Source organism: Arachis hypogaea, chromosome 2 (assembly GCF_003086295.3).
Source record: "Arachis hypogaea cultivar Tifrunner chromosome 2, arahy.Tifrunner.gnm2.J5K5, whole genome shotgun sequence".
NCBI classification, from domain to species: Eukaryota; Viridiplantae; Streptophyta; class Magnoliopsida; order Fabales; family Fabaceae; genus Arachis; species Arachis hypogaea.
The window spans coordinates 1,871,431-1,895,795 of NC_092037.1; the positions used below are offsets into that span (position 1 = coordinate 1,871,431).

A 24,365-nucleotide genomic window follows, 5' to 3' on the forward strand; every position below is an offset into this window, starting at 1 on the left:
TTTTGGACAATTTTTGCAGGTAAAAGTTCACAGATGTTCGGGATTTCATTATTCATGTATATATGTGGAGATGTAAACTGGATTAATGTGTTGGGATTAATTTTTGGACAATTTAACCCTTCTTACATATGTAGATGTAGGTCTTGTTTTTCCAATTAGTTAGACCAATAATACCATGAACTAATGTTCTTATCAATGAAGTTCAGCAAATTAAAACCAATAAGGGAATGACTCAAAGCAATTAAGACAGTACTTCAGAAAACAAAATAAGCTCATGATCCTATAGACATTGTTCTCTTCAAAATTGATATTGTAATTTATTTAGGAGTATCTCTGAAAGAGGACTTTATTTTATTGTGTATAAAGTATAAACAAATTGAAAGTAAAAAAAAAAAAAAAGAAATCATCATATGTCCCTTATTAACAGCATAGAAGCTCCTGCAGTCACTAAATTTATTGTAGAAAACCGTACTATTACCTTGCTTATACAAAAGTTGAAAGCCTTGAAATTTTTTGCTTCTTCATAGAGATAAAAAACACAAAATTATGAATTTTTTAAGAAGATTGTGGGGTGATTGAAGCTCTGGAATCCAACTCTGAATCAATAACTTTGCTTGATAATCACTTGTAATAGTTGAATAACTAATGTGATTTGATGCATTTGAGAGAGATTAGTAATTTGGTATAGTAGTACTATTGAGCCTGGTCCCATACTCACAAGATAACACTTTAATTGAAACTGCCAAAAAGATGTAGGGTGTGTTTGGCAAACACGTTGGAGATGATAAAAGTGCGTGCTTTGAACGCTGTTCTTTGATGTTTTGCCACTTTTCTTCTTTGAACGCAGATGTGATTTTGCATCCTAAAAGCCCGTTCACTTGAAGCAAGAAATTATAGCTTCTGCGGTCACTCAACGTTACGTGAGTTTGCATAAAATTGATTTTGCAAATATGATTTTGATAAAAAATAAGTTTGTGTTAAAGTGATTTATGTTTGGCAATTTTCGTATCAAAATAGATTATAGTAAAATAAATTTTGTTTGGCTTATACTATTCAAAATTACCTCTAGATAAAAAATTACCAAAATAGACATCAACTTAAATAATTTTTTGATATTATCCTATTATTTTAATTTAGATATTTGAATAGATCTTATTAGTTAATTTTATAATAAAATTAATATTTACTTACTAAAATAAAAATAACATATAAAAGTAGACAAAATATATTTTTAAATAAAAATAAATAATTTAAATTATATATTTATATATAAAAAATATTTAATCAAATATATTATATTTTTTAAGTATTAATGTGAGAATGTTAATTTAGTATTTTTTTTACGTCGTACTTTTATTTTATTACTCTCAATAATCTTATTTTTAATATGTTAAACATCATGATGATTAACATCATTATTGAACGTAGCTGAAGTAGTGTTACTTATATGTTAAAGCTATGATAATCTACATCTTTCCAGCATGAAACAGTTAATTAATTAACTTCTAATCAAAGGTATGTACAACAGCTTTCATAATCCCATGGAATTATATGACACAAAAATAATTTTTTTAAGAGAATGGTATACTTTTAATAAATTGATCATTTAAACTTTACAATTTTGTGATCATATTTTTGTTTACTTGCTGGGTTCTATGGTTCATGCCAAACAAAAAGCTCAAAGTATTGCTTTAGAATTCTTTTTTGTTGATTATAACATGCAATTATTCCACTAAAATGTGTACTGGCGGCCTCTATGCCAAGTTGGTGGCCATGTAACTACTTTTGTAAAATATTTTTGTCAAATTTTTCTCAAGCTAAATTTGTGCCTTTACAAATTTCAATTCTGTTTTTTGAATCTAAAAAGGAAGCCAAAAATGTTGAATAAGTGCTCTTTCTTCATTTACTAAATTGCTCATATGATTGTGTATTTATCATGAAAGTTCTGGTCATTTTCCTACGTCTGAGGCCCAAGCCAAAACTTTCTGGAGTGTCTCTACATTCCCGTTAGTGTATGAACCTAATCAGATTTGGATTAACTTGAGTGGACACAACCAATTGAGCAAAGAGAAGAAAAGTTGAGAGAAGATGCTAATTTTGCAGGGGCAGTAACTTGTTTTCATCAAGTGAAAGATCAGAACGGTAAAATATTATTGAGCTGAATCTTTAACTGGAGATTCTTCACCCATAGTTCTTCAATTTGGAGGAATGATTTGCAATCTGAGCTCTGTAATATATATAACTGCCCAGAAATCATGAACAGCAGCTGCTTTTCTTGTTGATGCATTTAGGTAACCATTTGTTCAGTGTAGAAGAGATTATGAGTACAATAGTATGATGAGGTTGTTACCAAACTAACCTATGTACTGAATATTATTAATGCTGTTAGTTTATTGGTTATTATTTTGTACGATGATCCACTAAAATTCATGGTCTTCATTATTAGTTGGTTTACTAAAAATGATATATCTTTCATACTAATAAACAAATATATACATAAGTTCTCATTGTTTTTCTAGGCAGACCTAACCTTACAGTTCACACTAATAAATTCTTATTACTATGATGCATATATGTGCTGAACCAGCAAAAAATATAACACAATTGACATTTGCAAAATAAAAGACCAAAATGTCATGATCATGTTTCTATGGTTTAATAAACTAAAATTGGTTCATCTTAGTAATCACCTAATAGGACTTGGATATGCCTTGCATATTCCCAAGTCATGACTCATGCAACAGTTGAAACCTGCCTCAACTTGTAGTTTTGTTGCATCACTCAGATTTAGAAACACAAATTAAAAGCTCCAAACAAACTATTAAACTAAGACTAAGATATTAGCAACATACAAATTATTAAAATAAGACAACTAACATGCATTATTGTTATTAATAACCTCATAATATGTTACCATGATATACATACAAAAATGTGGCTTCAAAATGTTCCTAGTTCTATATAGTTACACGGAAACAGCACCACTTGCAAGAAAAAATTAAAAAATGAAAAGTTAGAGCAAATCCAATTAAGCACTCCAAGCTATGAATTTTCTAAGTTATCTCGGAGACCGATACCATGTCTTGTTGCTAAGGAATCATTGTCTTCTCCTTAACATACACTACTTCATTGAGAAAAACTTAGTAGCTCACTAGACTGCAACCATTGTTCTCTTACCTTTCTCTGAAAATCCATTCACTTTGCTGTTGTTGAGATCATATCATCATGGCTGGTGTAGTTGTTGGTGGAGCTTTGCTCTCTGGATTCATTAACATTGTCATTAACAAGTCCCTTAGAGAGGATGTGGTCAACCGGGTCTTGGGCAAGAAACTTGGCCCTGGCTTGGTTGAGAGGCTGAAAATTTCTCTGCATGCTGCTGAAGCTGTGCTTGATGACGCTGAGTACAAGGAACTGGGCCACAAAGGTGTGAGGGATTGGCTCAACTGTCTGAGAGATGCTGTTTATGATGCTGATGACTTTCTGGACGCTGTCCTCACCAAAGCCGCCACTAAAAAGGAGGTACGTTCTGTCTTGCCTAGTTTCTTCCTCAACCGACATAGGAAGATGGTAGATAACATGGAAGGGGTGGTTGCAAGAATAGAATTTCTTGTAAGTCAAAAAGATAACCTTGGTCTTCAAAAGACTACCAAGGATAATAACTTGTCATCATCATCATGGCGAGAAACCACATGTAAGATGGAAGGGAGCATATATGGCAGGGAGGATGATCAACAAGCTTTAATCAAAATAATACATGACAACAGTGAATCTCAGTTATATGTGATTCCTATTGTTGGCATGGGTGGGGTTGGTAAAACAACCTTAGCCAAATGGGCGTACAGTGTCGCGGAGGGATTTGATCTCAAAGCATGGGTCTGCATCTCTGAAACATTTGATGTTGCTGAGAATACAAGGAAAACCATTGAGGAACTTACTGAAAATTCTTGTACCCTTCGGAGTTTAAATTTGCTTCAAAATGAATTGCAGAAAATCTTGTCGAGAAAGAAGTTCTGTATTGTTCTAGACGATGTCTGGAGCGATGATGCCGATAAGTGGAAGCAATTTATAACTCCTTTTTGCTGTGGGGTTAAGGGTAGTACAATTCTTCTAACAACTCGCAATCAAGAGGTTGCTTCAGTAGTTAAAACATGTCCCTCTTTCATTCTTAATGAGTTGTCCGAAAAGTATTGTTGGTTATTGTTTGCAGCCAATGCATGTTTTCCGGAGTCAAACGGTAATCCAACATTAGAGGAAATCGGTAAAAAGATTGTCAAGAAGTGTAAAGGGTTGCCATTAGCGGTAGCAACACTTGGGCGCTTGTTGCAAGGAAAGGATGATGCTAAAGAATGGAATGCTGTTTTAAGGGATGACATCTGGGAATTTTCTATGAAAGATAGTAAAATTATGCCAGCATTGTTAATAAGCTACTTCCACTTACCTCCTTACTTGAAGCGTTGTTTCGTTTATTGTTCATTGTTTCCCAAGGATCATTACTTTAAGAAAAATGAACTAGTTTTGCTGTGGATGGCTGAAGATCTTTTAAGGGTACCAAAGAGAGGAGAGAGTTTAGAAGAGGTTGCTTCTGAGTGTCTTGAAGAATTATCTTCAAGGTTATTTTTTAAACCATATAAGTTTTCCTTGCATGATCTCTTGCTGGAGACGTACATGATGCATGATCTCTTGCATGACATGGCAGTATTCCTTGCTGGAGACTTCTATTATAGAATAGAAGAACTTGGTGAACAAGAAAAGAAGGTTCTCACTCGGCATTTGTCACATTTGCCATATGGAAGCTTAGATCGTCCAAACTCAAAAGTCTTTAAGTTCGATATGAAATTAGAATCTTTGAGGACATCATTGTATATTGATGATTTGTTAAGCAAGAAAAGCAGAGCATCAAAGTTGAAATACTTGAGAGTTTTATCCTTTCGTGAACTTGATGCATTACCAGGTTCAATAGGTGAATTGATTCATCTACGCTATTTGAATCTCTCTTGGACCGAGGTGAAGACATTACCAGAGTCAATATGCAACTTGTATAATCTACAAACATTAATATTGTATAGATGTTCTTACCTGACCATGTTGCCCAAGGGCATGCATAAACTTGTGAATTTACGGCATCTTGATCTTAGGGGAACTTGTTTGAAAGAAATGCCTAGAGGAATAAGTAAATTGAAACACTTGCACACCTTAAGTTCGTTTGTGGTGGGCAAGCACAAAGACAATGGAATCCAGGAATTAGGAGGGCTCTCAAATCTTGAAGGATCATTTGAGATTAAGAAGTTGGAGAATGTTGCTGATGCCGCACAAGCAAGGAGTGCTAAGATGGAGGACAAGAACCACATTGACAAGTTATGGTTGGAATGGTCTTCAGATGATGAAATGGTTTCAAACACAGAGACTGAGAGAGATATACTCGTCGGCTTGCAACCGCACAATGGCTTGAAAGAGTTGACCATCAAGGGATACATGGGCGAAAGATTTCCAGATTTGGTGGGGCACTATTCTTACAACAATATGACACGTGTATCTCTAGAGTCTTGCAAGAATTGCTACATGCTGCCTTCACTTGGACAACTGCCATCTCTTAAGTCCCTCCTCATTGAAGGTTTTGATCAGCTCAAGCGTATTGGTGATGAGTTTTACAGCAATCATCATTCTTCGCCTACACCGTTTCCCTCACTCGAGAATTTGGTGTTTAATATCATGCCATGCTGGGAGGAGTGGCACGTACCTGACCCAAAATCTTTTCCTCAGCTTAAGAAACTTTGAATAGTCAATTGTCCAATGTTAAACGGCATATTCAGGAGAAGGGTTTCTTCTTTGTCGGATGTCTCCAAAGTAGGCAAGCTGGAATTCCCGCAGCAGAAGTATGATTTGGTAGAGCTAATAATAAACTTCTGTGGTTCACTGACCTCCTTATGGTTGGATGTCTTTCCCAATCTCAAGAATTTGGAGATAAAAGGGTGTAGGAATCTGGAATCAGTGTCAATGTCAGAGGCACCACACGCTGCTCTTCAACGTCTCTCCATCAGTGGATGCGACAAATTAGTGTCATTTGCAGGAGAAGGACTGGCTGCACCCAACTTGACTCATCTTCAAGTCACAGATTGCTCAAAGTTGGAGGCATTACCACGTGACATGAAGAGTCTACTCCTAAGTTTACAGTCTCTCGAGATATATGGTTGCCCAAACATTTGCAGGTTACCAAAGGGTGGTTTACCGCCTAACTTGAAATCACTTGTTGTGGGAATTGGCGAGCAACAAATGAGGGATCTATCATGGATGCCCAACTTCCACGCCCTTACTCATCTTACCATTGAAGGTCAGTACTGCGACAACATAAAGTCATACCCAGAGGTGGGTTCGCTGCCTCACCTTCCCTCCCTTACTACTCTTGTGATATACGGGTTCCATAATCTGGAGACATTGGAGTGCAACGAGCTTCTCCGCCTCACCTCCCTTCAACAATTGGGCATTTTAAACTGCGACAAGCTGGAGAATATGGCAGGAGAAAAGCTGCCTCCCTATCTCTTGCTACTTCATATTTACGACTGTCGTTTGCTGAAAGAACATTACAGCAACAAGAATCAACTAATCTGGCCCAAAATTTCCCACATCCCCACCATTCGTGTATTGCCTGAATAGAGATTTCTGAGCAGGTAATTATCTAACTTCACGGTTCTCATGCCACCACAATTCAATTATACATGTATAAATTTCCTTTTCCTCAAAAGAGAAGACCTCTCTCTTTCTTTACACATTATTAACCAGTTGGACTGATATAAATTTGCATTCTTTTTTTTTTTTATTTTCATTCATTGGGAAACCTCTCACTTTGTAGTTGTACACTTGTACTCGAAAGAAAATATCCTGGTTTATTCACTTATTCTCAAAAAAGGTCATTTTTATAAATTCAAAGACACGGAATATATATATATATATTGTGCATCTAACATTTGAGAATTTCTTTACATACATTGATATATGAAATTTACTGTTTTCATCCATCTTCTGCAGGTACATTGTTATCAAGTAAAAGTGCCCAAATGACGGAGATTTCATCATATATAATCTTATACAAATATTTTAGCTTCAAATTGGTAAATTTGCTCTACTTCATTCCATTCTAGAATTTACTTTTCCTCTTCTGTTAGGAAAAAGAAAAATGTTATCAAAACTTGATTTTAGAAGAATTAGATATATGCCCTTAATGGTAAAATTGTGTTTCTACCTTTGCCACTGTTTGATGTTTATGGCTTTATGCCGAACTAATTGGTACTGCCATGTAGTAACTTAAATTTGATTCTTTGACTGTTTTTGGAATCTATGAATTGTACTTTTTGTTATTTTTTATTGTTCATTCATAATTTTAGCAGAGAGATCAATCAAAATCTTTTAAAAATATTCGAGATAAAATTAAAACTTTCATCAAATATTAGGACATTTTTTAATATGATTTTCCTTGTTTCCTTTTTCTTCTATTCTTTAAGCTTCTTTTAAAGTTTTTTACAATATAATACAACATGATGTGGTTTGCCACTTAGAATGATAGGCTAAAAGAAAATAAAGTTTATTGTCTTGCCTCAAAATGGAAAGTGAAGCTTCAAAAGAATTTAATAATTTTTTTTCCTACTGTTTTTGACATCTTTTGCAGGTAAAAAGTTCACAAATGTTAGAGATTTCATTGCACATGTATATATATGGAGATGTAAAGTGGATTAATGTGTTGGGAAGCAGTAGTGTTTTCTGATTTCAGTTTTCATTTTAATTGATATCTACACTAGTTTAAATTAATGACTGATGTGTATCATAGTATTCATATCCACACCACATGTGGACTTGCTTGGATTATTGAATTCAATGCTTTGCTTCAAAGATAGGAACCATAGATGGCTGTTTGGTTATCAATAGCAGTCATGTTTGAACTTTGAACCAATATGCTAAACAAATGAGTTTCAGTATCTAATGCAAGGGTTGTATCAAACTTGAATTGTAGGCTTTTTCTTTCTTTTTCTTTTTCTTTTTTTGTTAAATTTATAATTCAAAGGCATGATGATGATTAACATCATTATTGAACCTAGCGGAAGTAGTGTTACTTATATGTTAAAATCTATGATAATCTACATCTTACCAAGCATGAAACAGTTAATTTAATTAACTAGGTTGGTGCAACAGCTTTCATAATCCCTTGGAAACATATATGTCACAAAAATAAAGTAACTTCCATTGTTAATAATACAAGTTTTTTGACTTTTTCATTTGTGTAAATATAAATCTATGTTTTTTGTTTTTTATGTCTAATAAAAAATTCCATTATTCTTTTGCTTAGAGTTTGTGCACATCCGTGCAAAATTGTAAAACGCATATAACATAAAATAATTAATAAAAATGAGACTCACATATGTTGGTTATTTCTCTAACTCTTAAGTATAATGTAACTATTATATTTATTTAAAAATTTTTCTTTTCTACTTATTATATTATTTAAATTGTTTAGACATTGGATATGTATATATCTTATTTATGTCATTGGCTACATTTTTCGCCTTAGTGTACTCTTCTATTCATATATAATCAACCCAAAAAATATAAAAAAAAATGAAAGTTTTCTAGTCAACTATTTGGATTCTCTTAGTCTACGAAAAGTTTTGAAATTTTTAAGTTTATACTAATATGAAAATAAGGTGAGAAATCAATCAAATTATTCAACTTGTATACTAATTACCACACTGAAAGGAACACGCAGTTTATGCTTATCTAGAATTACAAGATTTTTGCATTTTAAAAACAAGTTAAGGTTTTTGACTTTGAATACTAGCACAATGAAATGAAGAATATATTTTGTGGCTATGTTCTTTTTTAAATCTGCAAAGTCTAATTTAAAATTGATTAATTACCCAAATCAGTCCCTGATGTTTTGAAATACACAAAAAACTCTCTCACTTTTAACTCCAGTAGACAAATTAGTCCCTAGCCTTATTTCTCTGTCAATGACAAACAAAAAATGCTGATATGAAGACCTGGACTAAGCACACGTGGAATGTCTTTTCTTGTGTATCTAACATTTAAGAATTTCTTTACATATATCAATGAATCAAATTTACTTTTTTTTTTCCTTTTTTTTACCATATCTGCAGGTAGCTTGTAATGAGGTAAAAGTGTCCAAATGGGAGAGACTTCATCATATATAATCTTATACAATATTTTAGCTCCAGCTTGGTTAATTTACTCCACTCCATTCCATTCTAGAATTTACTTTCCTATTCTGTTGGAAAAAAGAAAAAAAAAAGTTATGAAAGCATGATTTGAGAAGGAATTAATTATATGCACTTAATGACAAAATTGTGTTTCTGCTTTTGCTACTAACTAAATGGTTTTGGTATATAGGCCATATAGCAACTTGTTACAATTTCGTTTACCATTGATTATTCATAACCGAAGGGGTAAAAGAAAGTAAAGCTTATTGTCTTAGCTAAAGTTGAAAGTGAAGCTTTCAAAATAATTTAACAATCTTGTTTCTATTTTTGCAATCTTTTGCAGGCTGTTTTAACTTATGTGGTTGAGATTTCATTATACTTGCGTATATGTGGAGATGTAATGCTATACAGTGGCAATCATATCTTCATTTTTTTCATTCAATTCGAAGTTCATCTGAGGTGGTAAATTGGATTGATATGTCGGAACCAGAAGAAATGTTTTTGTAATTTACTTTCAAGTTGGTCTGTACATTAGAATGGACAGAATAAGAAATGAAGACATGATGGAGAAAGTTGGAGTAGCAGTTAAAAGGTTTTGTTGTTGGTATCATTACTTTGTTCTTTTCCATAATTTTATCTTGTGATAATTTCTATCTAACTCCCTCTTTTGCAATTTCATTTTTTGGTGGCATTTCTGTTTGTTAAATATACTTGCAGTCCTGATCCTAAAATCATAACAGTGATCCAACATAACTGCTGTACTATGCATTCTCACAAAAAGGTGTAAAAAATAAAATAAACAGAAAACTGTAGAATGATAAGTGTCTTTGGTTTTCGTGATGACAAGCACTTAGTCCTGAAATGTTATTAATTTGTGTATTAGTGTTTCTGGATAAGTTCTGAAATCAGAAGAGCTGTTTTCTTATTTTAGCTTCAAGTTAGTAACTTTACTCAATTCCATTCTCAAATTTACTTTTCCTGTTCTGTTGGGTGAAAGAAAAAGTTATGAAGCTTGATCTGAGGAGGAATTAGTTATATGCGCTTAAGGACAGAATTGTGTTTCTGCCTTTGCCACTATTTCATGTTTATGCTGAATGGTATTGCTATATAGGCCATATTGCAACTCAAATTTGATTCTTTATGGTCTTTTCTTTCATAGTTTCTAGTCAACAAAAAAAAAAAAAACAAAGCTTATGGTCTTGCCTAAAATGGAAAGTGAAGCCTCAATAATTTAACAATTTTAATTCTGTTTTTTGGCCAACTTTTGCAGGTAAAAGTTCACAGATGTTCGGGATTTCATTATACATGTATATATGTGGAGATGTAAACTCGATTAATGTGTTGGAAAGCAGAAGCACTGTTTTCTGATTTCAGCTTCATTTTAATTGGTATCACCCCTACTTTAAATTAATGGCTGATGCGTATCATATCTACACTACATGTGGACTTGCTTGGATTATTCAATTCAATTTTGTGCAAGAAGGGGTTCAAGACCTTCTTGGATGATGATGCAATGAAATATGCAGAAGAGATTTCAGACTCTCTTGAGACGGCAATTAAAGATTCAAGGGCTGCAGTTATAGTATTCTCCGAAAACTTTGCATATTCCAGATGGGCACTTGAAGAAGTAGCTATTATCCTTGATACAGAGAAGGTGAAAAACTACCATGTTTATCCGGTCTATTACAAAGTTAAACAGGAACATGTATGGAATCAGGAAGGTAGTTATGGCGAAGCATGTAAGTTTGGGAAAGGATAAGGTGCTGAGGTGGAGACAGGCTTTGTCTGAAGTCCAAAAGTTTGAATCAATGCTCATGGAAAAATGGTAAACATTGCATCCTTCCAAGTTTCCAACTACTTTCACCTTTGTTTCATCTTGGCCAAGAATTTTTATACTAATTTAAAAATTTTATTTAAATCGCTAATATTAATTGTTTTTGTTAAAAAAAAACGAAACTATCTTATAATATTCTATTCTGTTTTTCATTTTGGTTGAAATATTTTAAGTATATATTTCGTTTAATTTTTAACTACTAACTGTTAATTTAGGGTTAATTTAAAGTTTTTATATAATATGAGGTTCTAGTTATAAATTTTTAAAAAATATATATCTAATTAGACCTTACATAATTGATGTCTACTCAAGTCTACTAAAGTTAAAATTTACTTTTGCTCTTTTTAACTCTTCTGATATATATATGTCAACATATCAAATAATTTATATGCAAATTAGATTTATTGATTTATAAATTTAATAAAAATGTTAACATAACAGTGATACTTATTCTAAATTGGATAAAGTATTCATTCTATTCGGAATTGATATATATTCATTTTAACATTTTCGTGTATATACTGGTATACAGAGTAGTTTGTGTAATAAAAGGGGAAAACAAAACTTGTGCGTAATTAAAATGTGTGAATTGAAAGAGAGTGCGCTTTTGCAGGAGGGAAGAATATGACCTTGTCGAAAGAATTATTGACAATGTTCAGGAATGCTTAACATGAGTCAATTGATATGTAACCACTCAAATAGAAGAGGATCACTACTTGACTTCTCTTGAATTCACAGATGTAGAAGCAAGAGTTGGATGCATTGTCTATTGAAAAAGAAAAGAAAAGAAAAGAAAACAATTTATTCTATCAGTTTCATGTATATCTTCTTGTTTATGGGTAGATACAAACTTCTCTATATATAGAGTAGAAAATGTCAGAGTGCAAAATTGAATATATCATCATCTGAAGTGAAGTAAATATGTGCATGACGTTGCAATTTATATCTAGGTGCCTTCCAGAGGGATTCATAAAATTAGAAACTTTAGTAGAACCTCACTTTTTTGCATCAAAACAAAACTTCAACCTATGCCAAAGTCTCTAACATGAAATATCAATGTTCAACTGTATTTAACCACTTATCCTATGCTCTTCAAATACCATTTCAAAAAGAAGTTCTTTTTCCCTCCAATCATTTACTCATGCTTCAGTAACTATTCTCATCAATCAAATCTGTGTTACATAAATTATTTTTATGATAATGTTGCATTAAGTCATAAGAGATGTAATAATGTTGCATCCATCAAATAAATTAGAATCAAGGACAAAGTTAGTGTGAGCCAGCTAGATGCTAAGCAAATCAAATAACTCAGTTCATACAATTTTTCCATGGACAGAGATGTTGGGACGACTTGAAGTCAATGTCCTTTAGCTAACAAGTAAGGAGCACCACACAATCAAGGGAATACAATGAATAAAGCTGAATTATTGGAACTTGGAAGGAGCAACTCTTCATCACATCAAATTACATGTAGCATATCTGATCTATTAATTTGTCCTACAGATTAAAGAGAGAAAAACTTACAATGGTGGATTAAAGCAATTTCTCCAATAAGAATACTTTTGTTATAAAGAATTTGTTACCTAAAAGCAATTTCTCCAGTAAGCAAATTTTGTTGCATGCACCTTCCAAATTTCCACAGAGACTACATTCCCATTGGTCCTAAAAAAGTTGGAACTTTCCACGCCTTGCAATCACATTGTATCTTTTAAAAGTTGGGATACGATTGAAGGTTTTATGCAATTATGTTACACCTTCCAAATTGACAGTAACATTTAATTTAGAGCCAGAAAGACGCCACACAAAATTTGTCTCGGAGATTCACACCATGTCTTGTTGCTAACTTGTAATTTCAACGCATTGGTCTTTCCTTCTATTTCTGAAAATTTGATCACTTTCTAATTGTTTGAGATCATGGCTGGAGTTCTTGTTGGTGGAGCTTTTCTCTCTCAACTCATTGATGTTGTCCTGGACAGGCTCATGTCTGCTGACGCTATCAACTTTGTGGTGGGCAAGAAACTTAGCTCTGACTTGGTTGAGAAGCTGAGGACTGCTCTGAAGGATGCTGGAGCTCTTGTTGATGATGCAGAGCTCAAGCAACTGGATAACCATGATGTGAAGGAGTGGCTCAACTGTCTCCGAGATGCTCTTTACACTGCTGATGACTTGCTGGACCGCATCTGCACCAAAGCCGCAACTCAAAAGGTCACTCTCTTGGGTAGAATCTTCAACTCTGAAGATAGGCAGATGGTGAATGAGATAGAAAGGGTGGTCAGAAGGATAGAAGATCTTGAGAAACGCAAAGGAAAGCTTGGGCTTGAAAAGATTTCCACAGCTAGTTTCTCCTGGAAAACTCCATCCACTTCTCTTGTAAGAGGGAATGTGTATGGCAGGGAGGATGATGAGAAGGCCTTAATCAAGATGCTGAATGACAACAATGAGCATCACTTGTCTGTGATCTCTATTGTTGGCATAGGTGGGGTTGGTAAAACAACTTTGGCTCAATGGCTGTACAATAATGCAGAGTTGATGGAGGGATTTGATAGGAAAGCATGGGTTTGCATTTCGGAAAACTTCGATATTGTTGAGACTACAAAGAATATTGTAAAAGAGATCTCTACAAATACTCAGGATCTTGATAGCTTCAATTCAATTCAAGATGCTTTGAAGAAAGAATTGTCTGAAAAGAAGTTCTTTGTAGTTTTGGACGATGTTTGGAGTAATGATCATCATCAATGGAAGGATTTTCTAGCCCCTTTTCAATATGGGGTTAAGGGAAGTACTATTCTTCTAACTACTCGCAAGGAAGATGTTGGTTCAATTGTCCAAACAAATTATCACCGTCACTATCTCAATCCATTATCAGAAGACTATTGCTGGTCGGTGTTTGCAGCCAATGCTTCTTTTCCAGAATCAAACGGGAGCCCAATACTTGAAGGAATAGGCAAAAAGATTGCCAGGAAGTGCAATGGTTTACCATTAGCAGCAGAAACGCTTGGTTGCTTGTGCAGAAGGCATGATGCTGAGGAATGGGAAAAAATCTTAAGGAGTGAAATTTGGAGATTTTCTACAAATGAGAGTAAGATTATTCCAGCATTGTTAATTAGTTACTTTCACCTTCCTGCAGATTTGAAGCCTTGTTTTGTTTACTGTGCGCTGTTTCCGAAAGATTATCTTTTCGTTAAAGATGAATTAATTTTGCTGTGGATGGCCGAAGATCTTTTAAGGCTACCAAATAGAGGAGAGAGTTCAAGACCCGAAAAAAGAAAAAGGGGAGAGAGTTCAAGACCAAAAAAAAAACGATAGAGGAGAAAGTTTAGAAGAAGTTGGTTGCAAGTATTTTGAAGAATTAACTTGGAGATTGTTTTTTAAACCAGCTAAGCGTTTTTCTAAGTTGTACGTGATGCATGATCTCTTGCATGACTTGGCAATATTCCTTGCCGGAGACTTCTATTGTAGGATAGAAGAACCTGGTGAACAAGAAGAGATGAAGGTTCTCACTCGTCATTTGTCATATTTGCCACGTCAAAGCTTAGGTCCTCCAATCACAAAAGTCTCTAACTCCATTGCGAAATTGGAATCTTTGAGGACATCGTTGTATATCAATGATTTGTTTAGCGTGGAAAGTGTACTATCAAAGTTTAAATACTTGAGAGTTTTATCCTTCTGGAAATTTGATGAATTACCTGATTCAATAGGTGAATTGATTCATCTACGCTATTTGAATCTCTCTTGCTGTGAGATTAATAGGTTGCCGGAATCATTGTGCAATTTGTATAATCTACAAACATTAATATTGTACAGATGTACTAAGCTGACCATGTTGCCCAGTGGCATGCATAATCTTGTGAATTTACGGCATCTTGATCTTAGGGAAACTTCTTTGGATGAAATGCCTGGAGGAATAAGCAAATTGGAGCACTTGCATACCCTAAGTTCCTTTGTGGTGGGCAATAATGAAGATAATGGAATCCAGGAATTAGGAGGGCTCTCAAATCTTCATGGATCATTGAAGATTAAGAAGTTGGAGAATGTTGTTGATGTCAGACAAGCAACGAGTGCAAGGATAAGAGATAAGAAGCACATTGATAGCTTGTGGTTGGAGTGGTCTTCAGGTGGTGATATGGTTTCAAATACACAAACTGAGAGAGAGATACTCCACAGCTTGGAACCGCACAATGGGTTGAAAGAGTTGACAATATGGGGATACAGGGGTACAATATTTCCAGATTGGTTAGGGAATCCTTCCTACAGCAAGATGACACATGTATCGTTGGTGTGTTGCATGAACTGTTGCATGCTGCCTTCACTTGGACAGCTACCATCTCTTAAGTCCCTGGACATTCAAGATTTCGGTCAGCTCAGCAGCATTGGAACTGAGTTTTACAAGAATGAAGGCAATCCTTCTTTGCAAATTGCTCCTTCTTTTCCCTTGTTGGAGAGATTGAAATTTGATAAAATGGCATGTTGGGAGGAGTGGCACTTACCTGACTCAAAAGCTTTTCCTCAGCTTAAGAGTCTTCAAATAATAGATTGTCCAGTGTTAAAGGGAGATACGCTTTATCAGGGAGATATGTTTAAGGCAATGATCAGCAGCAATCATCTAAGTTGCCTCCAAGAAATAGAAATCTCAGAGTGTTCATCACTGATCTCGTTGTCGTTGGATGCCTTTCCCACTCTGAAAGTTCTCGAGATAAAATGGTGTTCAAATCTGGAATCAGTTTCAATGTCAGAGCCACCACCTAAATCTCTGCAAAATCTGAGAATCATGAATTGCAGAAAACTGGAATTTCTTCAACAACAGCACAAATATGATGTGGTAAACCTATATATGTTTGACAGCTGTGATTCACTGAGCTCCTTGTCGTTGGATGTCTTTCCCAATCTCAAGAATTTGGAGATATCATTGTGTAGGAATCTGGAATCAGTGTCAATGTCAGAGGCACCACACGCTGCTCTTCAACGTCTATCCATTACTTTCTGCTCCAAATTAGTGTCATTTGCAGGAGAAGGACTGGCTGCACCTAACTTGACTCATCTCAACCTCGTATTCTGCTCGAAGTTAGAGGCATTACCACTTGACATGAAGAGTCTACTCCCAAGTTTACAGTCCCTCGAGATATATGGTTGCCCAAACATTTGCAGCTTGGCAGAGGGGGGTTTGCCGCCTAACTTAAAATCACTTGGCATGGGAATTAGCGAGCAACAAATGAGGGATCTATCATGGATGGGCAACCTGCACGCCCTCACTCATCTTGAAATTGCAGGTTATGACTGCAACAACATAAAGTCATACCCAGAGGTGGATTCGCTGCCTCACCTTCCCTCCCTTACCACTCTTTATATTGAATACTTTGATAATCTGGAGACATTGGAGTGCAACGAGCTTCTACGCCTCACCTCCCTTCAACAATTGCACATTAAGTACTGCAACAAGCTGGAGAATATGGAAGGAGAAAAGCTGCCTCCCTCTCTCTTGCGACTTGAAGTTTATTCTTGTGATTTGCTGGGAAAACACTGCAAGAACAAGCATCAACTAATCTGGCCCAAAATTTCCCACATCCCCACCATTCAAGTCGATTTCTAGTTAGTTAGACCAATAATACCATGAACTGATGTTTTTTATCAATGAAGTTCAACAAATTAAAACCAATAAGGGAATGACTCAAAGTTATTAGCACAGTACTTCAGAAAACAAAATAAGCTCGTGATCCTATAGACATTATTCTCTTCAAAATTTATAGTGTAATTTATTTAGGAGTATCTCTCGAAGAGGATTTTGTTTTATTTTGTGTAGAAACAAATTGAAAGTAAAACAAAAAAAAACAAAAAAAAAAAACATCAGAGTCCCTTACTAATAGCATGGAAGCTTCTGCACTCTATTTATTTAGAAAACCATACTATTACCTTGCTCATACAAAAATTGAAAGCCTTGAAATTTTGTTGCTTCTTTCATAGACTTATAAAAAAATAATACAAAATTATGAATATTTTAAGGAGAAGGGTGGAGGTGTGGGGAAGCTCTGGAATCCAACTCTGAATCAATAACTTAGCTTGATAATCAATTGTAATGGTTGAAATAGTAGCATAACTCTTAATTTGATACTGAGTAGTAACTAATATGCTATATACCATAACTAATGAGATTTGATGTATTTGAGAGAATTAGTAATTTAGTATGGTGGTTAGTTCACTCGTTTATTGAAACAAGTGTTGGAGGTTTAAATCTCTCCCATATAGCAACTCATTAATTGAAACTTCTAACAAGATGCAATTATGTTGCATCAAGAGGGCCGAGCCACCCAACAAAGGTTAGTGGCTTGGCTTGTTTTAGGTTCCGCTGATTTTATTTAACAGTCCAAGTGAACATAGGCTTTAAAATAAGCCTATAAAACTTGTTAGGCTAGCTTGTCAAAATATTTTTTTGTAAAATAAATTATTTTTAGTTTACACTTTCAAATATTCATCCATAAAAACAAAACCAAAAAAATTAATAGTCAAAGACTAGTCAAGATTGTAGTTTTTTTTTTTTCAAAGAAAAGATTTATGATTATGGATTGATATAAATTCTAAAATGTATTTAACTATTTATAACTCACCAAACAGATTTTTTAAATAGACTCTGCGAGTTTGTGGGCTTTTAAACAGGCTGGACTCAAACCTAAAAGAAACTTACGAGAGGTAACAGATTTAGACTTGGGCCATCTATTTGCAACCTGGGGCAGTCATCTAAGCCAAAGCTCGGCCCATTTCCACCCCCAAGTTGCATCCATCAAATAAATTAGAGAATCAAGGGATAAAGTTAGTGTGAACCAATGGACAGAGATAATTCAAATAACTCAATTCATACAAATTTTCCATGGACAGAGATGTTGGGACGACTTGAAGTCAATGTCTTTAAGCTAACAAGTTGGGAGCACCACACAATCAAGAAGGGAATACATTGAATGAAGCTTTATTATTGGAACTTGAAGGAGCAATTGAACTTTGAACTTTGAACCAATATCAGCCATGTTTGAATTGTAGTGCTTTCTTCTTCTTCTTCTTATTCTTTTGGCTAAATTTACAATTCAAAGCTGTGATGATTATAACATCATTGAACCAAGCTGAAGTAGTTTACTTATATGTTAAAGCTATGAGAATCTACCTCTTACCAGCGTGAAGCAGTTAATTAGTTAACTTATCAAAGATGTATATGACACAAAAGTAAAAGTAACTTCCATTGTTATTAATACTCGAATTTTGGGCATTTCTTACATATCATGTAGATGCAGGTCTTCTTTTTCCAATAAGTTAGACCAATAATACCATGAACTGATGTTTTATCAATGAAGTAAAAATTAAAAGTAAAAAGAAAAAAAAAAGAGAAATCATCAAACTCCCTTACTAATAGCACAGAAGCTGCCTTAGTCACTAATAGAAATAAATTGTAGAGAAAATCTTACTTTTTACCTTGCTCATACAAAAGTTGAAACACTTGAAATTTTGTTGCTTCTTTGATTATGAGAGGGAGGGGGGGGGGGGGGAAGCTCTGGAATCAAACTCTAAAACAATAACTCTACTTGACAACCACTTGTAATAGTTCAAATAATACCATCAGTCTTAATTTAATGCTGAGTAGTAACTAATATGCTATAGGAAACTTTTCAAGTATTCTGAGAATATTGATTATGCAGTTTTGGCTATTGATCTCCACCATGTATATATTTTATAAATCAGATCAATTATTAAAACTACTGAAACACTAGTATTCCTGAAATATTTGAAATGCCTCCTATAGGAAATTCAAATAACTCAGTTCATACAAGTAAGGAGCACCACACAATCAAGAAGGGAACACAAAGCATGAAGCTGAATTATTTGAACTTGGAAGGAGCAATTGCACTGCATCTGCATCACTATTTTGCCATGACCCACAACCAGCTCATTATGATGATAATAACGTAATATGACATTAGAGAGGAAATTTCCACAAAGACTACAACTCACACGTCTTGGAATCACATACCTTGTTTTGAAAAAAAAAATGAAAATTACATGGAATGCACCTTCCAAATTCCAAAATAACATTCAAACACATAAAATTAGTAGACCCTCTTTTTATTGAGTTAGTCGTCTTTGTCTTTTTGCCATCAAATTATTGAGGACTACTTCTTCACAATAAGCTTTGATACACCTACACCCAGTTCAGTTACAAACCCTGCAAAATCTTCATTTTCACTCTCCTTCATACCCAATTCTGATCACTTGTTTGAGATCATATCATAATGGCTAGTGTAGTTGGTGGAGCTTTCCTCTCTGGCTTTATTAGCATTGTCATTAACAAGTCCCTTAGAGAGGATGCGGTCAACCAGGTCTTCGGCAAGAAACTTGGCCCTGGCTTGGTTGAGAGGCTGAAGATTTCACTGCTTGCTGCCGAAGCTGTGGTTGATGATGCTGAGTACAAGCAACTGGGCGATGATCGTGTGAGGGATTGGCTCAACAGTCTGAGAGATGCTGTTTATGATGCTGATGACTTTCTGGACGCTCTACTCACCAAAGAAGCAACTCAAAAGGAGGTACGTTCTGTCTTACCTAGTTTCTTCCTCAACCGACATAGGAAGATGGTAGATAACATGGAACGGGTGGTTTCAAGAATAGAATTTCTTGCAAGTCAAAAAGATATTCTTGGTCTTCAAAAGAGTACCAAGGATAGTAACTTGTCATCATCATCGTCGTCATCATGGCGAGAAACCACATGTCTGATGGAAGGGAACATATATGGCAGGGAGGATGATCAACAAGCTTTAATCAAAATAATAAATGACAACAGTGAATCTCAGTTATCTGTGATTCCTATTGTTGGCTTGGGTGGGGTTGGTAAAACAACCTTAGCCAAATGGGCGTTCAGTGTCGTGAAAGGATTTGATCCGAAAAAAGCATGGGTCTGCATCTCTGAAACATTTGATGTTGCTGAGATTACAAGGAAAACCATTGAGGAACTTGCTAAAAATTCTTGCTCTCTTCGGAGTTTAAATTTGCTTCAAGATGAATTGCAGAAATTCTTGTTTGGAAAGAAGTTCTTTATTGTTCTAGACGATGTCTGGAGCGATGATGCCGATAAGTGGAAGCAATTTATAACTCCTTTTCACTGTGGGGCTAAGGGTAGTACAATTCTTCTAACAACTCGCAATCAAGAGGTTGCTTCAGTAGTTCACACATGTCCCCCTTACATTCTTAATGAGTTGTCACAAGATTCTTGCTGGTTATTGTTTGCAGCCAATGCATGTTTTCCAGAGTCAAACGGCAATCCAACTTTGGAGGAAATCGGTAGAAAGATTGTCAAGAGGTGTAAGGGCTTGCCATTAGCAGTTGAAACACTTGGCCGCATGTTGCAAGGAAAGGATGATGCTAAAGAATGGAATGCTGTTTTAAGGAGTGCCATCTGGGAATTTTCCGTGAAAAATAGTAAAATTATTCCAGCATTGTTAATAAGCTACTTCCAGCTACCTCCTTACTTGAAGCGCTGTTTCGTTTATTGTTCCTTGTTTCCCAAAGATCATGAGTTTGAGAAAAATGAACTAGTTTTGCTGTGGATGGCTGAAGATCTACCAAAGAGAGGAGAGAGTTTAGAAGAGGTTGGTTCTCAGTGTTTTGAAGAATTAGCTTCAAGGTTATTTTTTAAACCAGATGATGAGGAGTACGTGATGCATGATCTCTTGCATGACTTGGCAATATTCCTTGCTGGAGACTTCTATTGTAGAATAGAAAAGCGTAGTGAACAAGAAAAGAAGGTTCTCACTCGTCATTTGTCACATTTGCCATATCGATGGTTTGATCATACAAGCTCAAAAGTCTTCAAGTCCGATATGAAACCAGAATCTTTGAGGACATCTTTGTATATCGATGATTTGTTAAGCAAGAAAAGCAGAGCATCAAAGTTGAAATACTTGAGAGTTTTATCCTTTCGTCAACTTTATGTATTACCTGATTCAATAGGTAAATTGATTCATCTACGCTATTTGAATCTCTCTGGGTGTAGCATTGGTAGGTTGCCGGAATCGTTGTGCAACTTGTATAATCTACAAACATTAATCTTGTATCAATGTCGTTTCCTGACCATGTTGCCCAATGGCATGCATAAACTTGTGAATTTACAGCATCTTGATCTTAGAGAAACTTCTTTGGAAGAAATGCCTAGAGGAATAAGTAAATTGAAACACATGCCTATTTTAGATTACTTTGCGGTGGGCAAGCACGAAGACAATGGAATACAGGAATTCGGAGGGCTCCCAAATCTTGAAGGATCATTTGAGATTAAGAAGTTGGAGAACGTTGTTGATGTGAGCCAAGCAAGGAGTGCAAGGATGTTGGAGAAGAACCACATTGACAAGTTATTGTTGGAATGGTCTTCAGGTAATAAAATGGTTTCAAAGATAGAGACTTTGAGGGATATACTCCATAACTTGCAACCGCACAATGGCTTGAAAGAGTTGACAATAAAGGGATACAAGGGCGAAAGATTTCCAGATTGGGTGGGCCACTGTTCCTACAACAATATGACAATTGTATCTCTAGAGTTTTGCAAGAATTGCAGCATGCTGCCTTCACTTGGACAACTGCCATCTCTCAAGTCCCTGAGCATTGAAGGTTTTGATCAGCTCAAGCGTATTGGTGATGAGTTTTACAAGAGTGACAACGAGCATCATTCTTCGCCTACTGCACCTTTTCCCTCACTGGAGACGTTGAAATTTCATAATATGCCATGCTGGGAGGAGTGGCACGTACCTGACCCAGAAGCTTTTCCTCGGCTTAGGACACTTGAAATAGAAGATTGTGGAATGTTAAAGGGAGATATGCTTAATGGCATATTGTGGAGAAGGGATTGTTGTTTGCGGGAAGATGAAGAAGGAAGGTCTGATGAGATGGTAGGTGGTGGGGATGCTTTATCAATAAGGCCATCTCAATCATTTAATGCAAGGATCAATTGTTTACCCAAATCTCTGCAAATTCTGACAATCTGGAGGTGCCCAAAATTTGAATTCCTGGAGCAACAGCAGCACAAGTATGATTTGTTAGAGCTACTAATAGACAGCTGTGATTCACTGAGCTCCTTGTCGTTGGATGTCTTTCCCAATCTCAAGAATCTGGTGATAAGAGAGTGTAGGAATCTGGAATCAGTGTCAATGTCAGAGGCACCACATACTGATCTTAAAGAAGTCATCATCGACAGCTGCGGCAAATTAGTGTCATTTGGAGGAGAAGGACTGGCTGCACCCAACTTGACTCATCTTGAAGTCAAAGATTGTGAGAAGTTGGAGGCATTACCACGTGACATGAAGAGTCTACTCCCAAATCTACAGTCTCTCCAGATATATGGTTGCCCAAACATTTGCAGGTTGCCAGAGGGTGGTTTGCCGCCTAACTTGAAAAAGCTTACTGCCGGAGGTTGCGAGAAACAAGTGAAGGATCTATCATGGATGGCCAATTTGGACGCCCTCACTCGTATCAGAATTTATGGTTTTGGGTGTGAGAACATAAAGTCATACCCAGAGGTGGGTTCGCTGCCTCACCTTCCCTCCCTTACCACTCTTTGTATTGACAGATTTGATAATCTGGAGACATTGGAGTGCAACGAGCTTCTCCGCCTCTCCTCCCTTCAACAATTGAAGATTTCATTCTGCCACAAGCTGGAGAATATGGAAGGAGAAAAGCTGCCTCCCTCTCTCTTGCTACTTCAACTTTATTGTTGTGATTTGCTGGGAGAACACTGCAAGAACAAGCATCAACTAATCTGGCCCAAAATTTCCCACATCCCCACCATTCAAGTCAATTTCGAACAAGTATTCTGAATAGAGATTTCTGAGCAGGTAATTATCTAACTTCACGGTTCTTATGCCACCACAATTCAATTATACATGCATAAATTTCCTTTTCCTCAAAAGAAAATACCTCCCTCTTTCTTTACACATTATTAACTAGTTGGACTCATATAAATTTGCATTCTATTTTTTCATTCATTGGGAAACCTCTCACTTTGTAGTTGTACTCAAAAGAAATATCCTCTGTTATTCTCAAAAAAGGTCATTCTTATATATATATATATGTAGTGTATCCGACATTTGAGAATTTTTTTACATAATCGATAAATGAAATTTACTGTTTTTATCCATCTTCTGCAGGTAGATTGTAATGAAGTAAAAGTGCCCAATGGTGGAGATTTCATCTTATACAATATTTTAGCTTCAGGTTGGTAAATTTACACCACTCCATTCCATTATAGAATTTACTTTTCCTGTTCTATTGGAAAAAAGAAAAATGCTATGAATGCTTGATTTAGTTATAGGCTTAAAATTGTGTTTCTACCTTTGTCACTATTTGATACTTATGATGAACTTATTGGTATTGCCATATAGTAACTTCAATTTGATTCTTTTTCTGTTTATCAAATCTATAGATTCCACTTTCTGTTAAGATGCTATTTACCGTCAATCATTCATAATTTTAGCAAAGAGATAAATTGAAATCCTTTGAAAATATTCTACGTAAGATTAAAACTTTTGCCAAACAGTAGAGACATTCTTTAATATGGTTTTCCTGGTTTCCTTTTCTTCTATTCTTTAATCTTCTTTTAATTTTTTTTTACAATATAACAGAACATGATGCGGTTTTCAGCCTTGAGTGATAGGCTAAAAGAAAATAAAGCTTATTGTCTTGCCTGAAATGAAAAGTGAAGCTTCAAAATAATTTAACAACTTTTTTCCCTTCTGTTTTTGCCATCTTTTGCAGGTAAAAAGTTCACAGATGTTAGAGATTTCATTGCACATGTATATATATATATATATATATATATATATATATATATATATATGGAGATGTAAAGTGGATTAATGTGTTGGGAAGCAGTAGTATTTTCTGATTCAGCTTTCATTTTAATTGGTGTCTATACTAGTTTAAATTAATGACGGATGTGTATCATATGATTCATTTCCACACTATACGTGGAGTTGCTTGGATTATTCAATCCAATGTTTTGCTTCAAAGATAGGAACCATAGATGGTTGTTTGGTTATCAATAGCAGTCATGTTTGAACTTTGAACCAATATGCTAAACAAATGAGTTTCAGTATCTAATGCAAGGGTTGTATCAAACTTGAATTGTAGGCTTTTTCTTTCTTTTTCTTTTTTTTTTTGGTTAAATTTATAATTCAAAGGCATGATGATGATTAACATCATTACTGAACCTAGCTGCAGTAGTGTTACTTATATGTTAAAGCTATGATAATCTACATCTTACCAAGCATGAAATAGTTAATTTAATTAACTTCTAATCAAAGGTAGGTGCAACA

The 24,365-nt window shown here is 35.1% G+C and overlaps 3 protein-coding genes across 8 annotated transcripts; all 3 read left to right on the plus strand.

The window, feature by feature from the left end:
- Positions 1-2,925: 2,925 nt before the first annotated feature.
- LOC112732327 (putative disease resistance RPP13-like protein 1) lies at positions 2,926-8,259 on the plus strand. Its single transcript, XM_025781014.3, has 3 exons — positions 2,926-6,665; positions 7,024-7,106; positions 7,661-8,259. The coding sequence occupies exon 1, from the start codon at positions 3,226-3,228 to the stop codon at positions 5,773-5,775; it is 2,550 nt and encodes an 849-aa protein (XP_025636799.1). The 5' UTR covers positions 2,926-3,225; the 3' UTR covers positions 5,776-6,665; positions 7,024-7,106; positions 7,661-8,259.
- A 396-nt stretch (positions 8,260-8,655) lies between these two features.
- LOC112732334 (putative disease resistance RPP13-like protein 1) lies at positions 8,656-16,895 on the plus strand. Of its 5 annotated transcripts, none has more exons than XM_072212924.1 (3): positions 8,656-9,807; positions 10,474-11,028; positions 12,374-16,895. In XM_072212924.1, the coding sequence occupies exon 3, from the start codon at positions 14,441-14,443 to the stop codon at positions 16,622-16,624; it is 2,184 nt and encodes a 727-aa protein (XP_072069025.1). In that variant the 5' UTR covers positions 8,656-9,807; positions 10,474-11,028; positions 12,374-14,440; the 3' UTR covers positions 16,625-16,895. The 5 variants fall into 5 exon arrangements, 4 of the variants coding, with proteins under 4 accessions (XP_072069025.1, XP_025636810.2, XP_072069033.1 ...); XM_025781025.2 differs by having other exon boundaries at positions 8,656-9,795; XM_072212932.1 differs by having other exon boundaries at positions 8,656-9,795; positions 13,014-16,895.
- A 668-nt stretch (positions 16,896-17,563) lies between these two features.
- On the plus strand, positions 17,564-24,179 carry LOC112732342 (putative disease resistance RPP13-like protein 1). Of its 2 annotated transcripts, XR_011870092.1 has the most exons (3): positions 17,564-22,886; positions 23,199-23,265; positions 23,806-24,179. XR_011870092.1 is itself a non-coding variant. In XM_025781041.2 (2 exons), the coding sequence occupies exon 1, from the start codon at positions 19,305-19,307 to the stop codon at positions 22,866-22,868; it is 3,564 nt and encodes a 1,187-aa protein (XP_025636826.1). In that variant the 5' UTR covers positions 17,564-19,304; the 3' UTR covers positions 22,869-22,886; positions 23,199-23,267. The 2 variants fall into 2 exon arrangements, 1 of the variants encoding a protein (XP_025636826.1); XM_025781041.2 differs by lacking the exon at positions 23,806-24,179 and having other exon boundaries at positions 23,199-23,267.
- Positions 24,180-24,365: the final 186 nt, after the last annotated feature.